This window comes from Phalangium opilio, unplaced genomic scaffold, assembly GCF_054372755.1.
Source record: "Phalangium opilio isolate 3A_F unplaced genomic scaffold, DU_Popi_V2 ptg000032l_1, whole genome shotgun sequence".
Lineage (NCBI taxonomy): Eukaryota > Metazoa > Arthropoda > Arachnida > Opiliones > Phalangiidae > Phalangium > Phalangium opilio.
In genome coordinates, this window is record NW_028324159.1 from 5,702,347 (window position 1) to 5,708,360 (window position 6,014).

Below are 6,014 nucleotides of genomic sequence, written 5' to 3' on the forward strand. Positions count from 1 at the left end.
ACCTTTAGATAAAAGTGTCAGGTTTAGTTAGAAAAGTGGAAATTCTACATCATGAGTGAAGATAACGAACAATTAGAAAAGCTATCGCGCAAAAGAGATAGAACGAGACGACAGACAAAGGTAACAGCAACTGAGATTGACACTGCACTTGAAGATGAACAATTGAATATAGAACATCTGGAAGCACAAATGAATCTTCTTCTGAAGTTGGAAGAATCGTTGGGGAAACAGAATGAAACCATAGAAGAATATATACAGTTAGCTGACCTTGATCATGAGGAAGGAGTGAATCTCGCCTTTTCAGAAATAATTATCAAAGCGAAGACTCGAGCCGCCAGAGCGATAAGATTGGCGGATAGGAGCACGAACGAAATTGGTACAGAAAGAGTACCTTCAAGGTTTAGAGAACACGATAGTGTAGTAAAACTACCAAAACTAACGATGGGAACTTTCAATGGAAACGTTGAGAAATGGAAAGGGTTTTGGAGTCGATTTGACTTAGCACTAAAGGCTATAGAAGGATTGGCACTAAATGATGCTAACTATAAGAACGCATTGAAGATTTTGGAACAGATTTAATTTTAAACAAACACATGAAAAATTTGATGGACTTAATTCCAGTTACGAGGACTTCAGATGTAGACGGATTAAGAAGATTTTATGACCACGTCGAAGTTCAAATTAGAAGTTTGGAAGCATTAGGTCAAAACTCCGAAACGTACGAGACCCTTCTTTGGCGATTAATGATGCGAAATCTACCAACGGACTTGCGAGTATCATTTAGCCGTGAGATTAACAACGACAAGCCCAGTGCTGAAGACATTTTAACATTCTTGAAGAATGAAGTAGAATGTCGAGAAAGAGCCTTCACTCTATCACCAGCATCAAACCAAGAATCACGAGGGAGTTCTCGGCAAAACTATGAACAAGGAGTCGGCGAACGATCACGTAACTTCAAACAGCGCTACGAGAAGCCTAAGGGATTAGGGACCGCTGCATCTTTGAGTATTTATGCGGAGAAGAAAGTTGAATGTTGCTATTGTGGACATACAGATCACACGGCAGAAAATTGCACCCGACTCTCTTCAATTAACGAACGACGTGCACACCTTAGAAGGAAGGGACGATGTTTCATTTGCACCGCTAAAAATCACATAGGAGGATTCTGCGTTAATAAAAAGGAATGTCCGAGATGTAACCGGTTCCACCACATTTCAGTTTGTGACCAAGAAGAAGAAATTGGCGGAAAAAAGGGTGAGGAAGAAAACAATACGAATCCAAAGGAAGTCATTCAATGCTCTTCAGTCTTGAAACTTGATGGTGAGCAAAAGACCATCGTTCTGCAAACAGCAAGTGCTATTATTACGCCAGCAGAGGGGTCAAGAGGTGACGCAATCCACATGGTCAGATGTTTTTTCGATGGAGGCAGTACCAGAACCTACATCAGAAGGGATATTGTAGAGACACTTGGATTGGAGATAACGGGCGAATAAACGCTAATCGAATACAAGTTTCAAGATACCGAAGGAACAACCAGCACGTTAAAGAAGGTGAAATTCATATTGCAAAACATTCAAGACCCAAGTCGTCAGATTGAAATAGAAGCCCTGGTAGTGCTGGAAATATGTAACGCCACAATGAGCGTACCAAGGGAAGAGACTGTAAGAGAATTAAACAACAAAGGAATCGAATTAGCGGATATAGGAAAGAAACTACCTGATGGTCAAGAAGCCAAGGTGGGAGTTTTAATTGGAAGCGACTGGTTTTGGGCTCTGTCAACAACAAAAGTAGAACGCTTATCAGGAAAATTAGCCGCAGTAGAAACCATCCTTGGATGGACTATACAAGGAATGGCTACTACAACAAGTAAGAATGTAGTAGTCTCACAGCAAGCGGTCACATTAACAACTGTCAGCATGGAAGAGAAAATCTCAAAACAAATTAAAGCGTTCTGGGAATTGGATTCCATCGGAATCAAGGAACAAGAGGTTAATCCTATGGAAAAAACAGGACGAAGTCGTCAAGAAATTTGAAGAAACTATCCAATTTGAGAACGGACTTTACGAAGTGAGCCTCCCTTGGAAAGAAAATGCCAAGGATTTAAAAAGCAACAGGATGCTGGCGACCCGAAGAACAGAAAACCTGTTCAAAAAGTTCCGAGAAGACCCAGTCTTGCATCATGATTATGAAAAGATAATTACGGAGCAGCTCGAAAATGGAATCATAGAGCGAGCCGATGAAGAACCTATAACGGGAAGGCCACTTTACTATTTGCCGCATCGAGCAGTCGTTCGGCATTCCAGAGAAACAACGAGAGTCCGAGTGGTATTTGATGCCTCGTCTCACGTTAAGGGAGCGGCATCGTTGAATGATTGTTTGCACGCTGGCAAGAATCTCAATCCAGAACTTTTAGATCTGTTGGTGAAATTTCGTAAACATAGAGTGGCTTTTACAGCGGATATTGAAAAAGCATTTCTTCAGTTCCAATGAACCCTGATGACAGAGACGTTCTACGATTCTTATGGAGAAATGGTTCCCCAGATGACAAAACAGAACAATTTGACGAATATCGTATCGCACGTGTAGCATTTGGAGTTACCTCGAGCCCATTTCTCTTAGCGGCAACCATACGATACCATCTAGATCAAAACCAGGAAGAACAACCCGAGGTATGCAATGCAATCCGCGAGGGACTTTACGTAGACGATCTAATGTCCGGAGAGGATGACATTAATAAAGCCTTCGGACTATCTATGGGAAGTAAAGAGATGTTGAGAAAAGCTGGGATGAACTTGAGGAAATGGAAAACAAACTCGAATGAACTTAAGGAACGATGGGGACAAAGTATGGGAAGTCCCGAAGAATTCCTCTTGACTGATATACGAAATCCCGAATCAACCATTTTGGGTTTAACATGGAACCCAGAAACCGATTATTTGACCTTTGACGTATCCTCTCTATTGGAATTCTTAGCAGAAAAGAAGAATACAAAAAGATTTATCCTTCAAACCGTAGCCAGGATATTCGATCCCATTGGACTACTAGCGCCATTTACCGTTCGTAGTAAATTTCTATTTCAAGAACTCTGGCAGAGAGGTGTAGATTGGGATCAACCTTTGGATGATGATGTAAGAAGACTCTTTGAGAACTGGTGTTCTGAACTACCACACCTGGGAAACATAAAAGTTCCTAGATATTACTACCAAGAAAGAAAGGACCGTACGTCAGTCGAATCAAATGAGCTTGCTTGTTTCTGTGACGCAAGCGAAAAAGGGTATGCCTCGGTAGTATATCTCCGATACAAAACATCAGACGGAAATATTGGAACAACCTTAGTTGCAGCTAAGAGCAGAGTAGCGCCACTTAAGAAAACCAGCAACAAAGAAAAGAAAACAAGTAAACCAACAATCACACTACCAAGGCTTGAGTTGACCGCAGCGCTTTTAGGATCTAGATTGGTAAACTACCTGAAAAATAATGACTTTTCCAAGGAGAAAACAAAGATTTCGATGTGGACAGACAGCACCGTTGCCTTGGGATGGATCAAGCAATCGCCACAAAAATACCGGCCATACGTTAGCAACCGAGTAAGTGAGATCCAGAGCCTCACAGAACCAGGTGTGTGGAGGCACTGTAATGGAAAAATTAACCCGGCTTTTTTGCCAACGAGAGGAGCAAAAGCAGATGCATTCCCTACGCTAAAATTATGGTGGGAAGGACCGCCTTTCTTAAGACAAAATGAAGAGGATTGGAAAAAAGAGAAACCACCAGGATTTTACCCGAAGGAATGTGAAGAAGAGCTTCGGCCGTCAAACAAAGAAACGTTTCAAGGATCCTGTATTTCAGGAAAAGAAACAGAATCTCTCTTCGAGTTAGAAAGGATTAGCACTTTAAAGAAAGCAGTTCGGACCAGAGCATGGGTGCACCGATTTACAAGAAATGTTAAGGCAATAATTGAAAACAAAATAGATAAGATACAAATTGGAACATTGGAAGCCAGAGAGTTAGAAGAAGCCGAAAAACATTTAATTAACGAAGCACAAATGAAAGATTATGGACCGGAGATAAGAAGGATAAGAAATAAACAAGATGTTCCAAATGAATCAAAATTATTTCTGTTGGATCCATTTCTCGACGAAAATGGATTATTAAGTTTTGAAGGTAGACTCGAGAATGCAGAGTTCACGTACAGAGAAAAACATCCCTGGAATCTCGCTCCAACAAACAGACTCTCAATTTTAATTGTCGAACACTACCACAAGAAGACAATGCTTGGCGGACAAGGTATGACTTTGACACACTTGAGAGAAAAATTTTGGATACCAAGAGCACGACAATTAGTTAAAAGAACAATTCATGCCTGTCTAATCTGTCGAAAGCCTGGGAAACAAATAGAAGCAACACTACCGGAAGATCGTGTACAGAAAGCAAAGCCTTTCGAAATCACAGGGGTGGATTTTGCAGGACCCCTCCTCACAAAAACGGGGAAAACAACAACTGAAAAGTCATACATCGCCCTGTTTACCTGCGCAGTGACAAGAGCCACACATCTCGAACTAATACCAAACCTAACCACAGAGAGGTTTCTTCAGGCCTTCAGGCAATTCGCAGCACGAAGGGGACTCCCTAAAATAATATACAGTGACAACGCACTTACTTTCAAGAAAGCGTCAGCCGATTTACAGGAAATATGGAAAACCATTCGAAATCCTGAAGTTTTACATGTCTTTGCTCAGGGCAGAATTACCTGGAAGTTTATAGTCGAAAGAGGAGCATGGTGGGGAGGATGGTATGAACGGATGGCAGGGCTAACCAAAACAGCTCTGAAAAAAGTCATGGGAAAAGCAAGACTTGATAAGGAAGAAATGCGAACCTTGTTGGCGGAAGTTGAAGCGATACTGAACTCTCGACCTTTAACATTTGCCTATAATGAAAAGGATGAACCTTCTCCCTTAACTCCCAACCATTTTTTGATTGGAGACAGTCTAAATTCATTACCTTCTAGAAAGTTCCCGACAAATGAAATAATTCCGTCTACTAAAAGAGTTGACAAACCGACTGAAATATCAACAAGCTCTTCTAGAACGGGTGTGGCAACGATGGCACAAGGCATATCTATTGGAATTACGCTCTATGAACGAAAGGACACCGACCAACAAAGGCACGGAATATCAAATAAACGACTTTGTGATGATACAGGGAGATAAAAGCCCTAGAATGTTTTGGAAAACAGGTCTAATAGAGGAACTTTTCACTGGACGAGACGGGATTATCAGATCATGCAAGATTAAACTGCCAAATGTAACGCTATTAAAACGACCAATTCTATTAATCTATAAACTAGAAGTAATTTAAATGTATTATGAACTTCCATAAGTTCATGGTGGGAGCGTGACGTAAAACGAATTTGAAGAGAAAATTAAATGCTTAGGATTACTTGAATTTAAAGATAAAATTGAGTGTGTAAATAACTTGATAAATAGTGGAATGCGTCTTAAGTATAATCTTGCCAAAGAAAAGTGAAATACTTTTTTTTGATAAAAGAAGACTTGAAACAAAATTAATAAAATTTAAACACTTAAATCGACAAACTAAAAGGGGTATAAATAGGAAACTCTTTTGGGAAGAATTATCACTCTAATAAAATGCTGTTCTAAAATCACTCGTACTCTCACGACTTTTTTGGAAATAAAACTTATGATCAAATTTTCTACTGTAAGGATTGAATCTTTATTTCGTTTAGACTAGGATAAAGAATTGAAGTAACTAATCTGCGACATACGGATTCCATCATGCAGAATATATCGTTTGTTATTACAAGGATTGAGAGATATCTTATTCTGCATGAAGGTGAAGAGCTCGTTCTTACAACTCGTAATACGCTTCATCGAGTTAATAGAACTTTTTTATCGAATAAAGACACCCGATAATCTGAGTGGCGTATGTGTTTCTTTACGACACGTTTAGAAATTCCCTTTAAAGTTTTCTTTTCATCCTTTTCTCAATAAAAGGTG

At 40.0% G+C, this 6,014-nt stretch overlaps 2 protein-coding genes across 2 annotated transcripts; both read left to right on the plus strand.

Moving 5' to 3' along the window:
- The first annotated feature begins 593 nt into the window (after positions 1-593).
- LOC149685482 (uncharacterized) lies at positions 594-2,490 on the plus strand. Its single transcript, XM_089871027.1, has 3 exons — positions 594-1,403; positions 1,512-1,866; positions 1,916-2,490. The coding sequence occupies exons 1-3, from the start codon at positions 594-596 to the stop codon at positions 2,488-2,490; spliced, it is 1,740 nt and encodes a 579-aa protein (XP_089727153.1).
- On the plus strand, positions 2,487-5,207 carry LOC149685483 (uncharacterized). Its single transcript, XM_089871028.1, has one exon. The coding sequence runs from the start codon at positions 2,487-2,489 to the stop codon at positions 5,205-5,207; it is 2,721 nt and encodes a 906-aa protein (XP_089727154.1).
- The last annotated feature ends 807 nt before the right edge of the window (positions 5,208-6,014 follow it).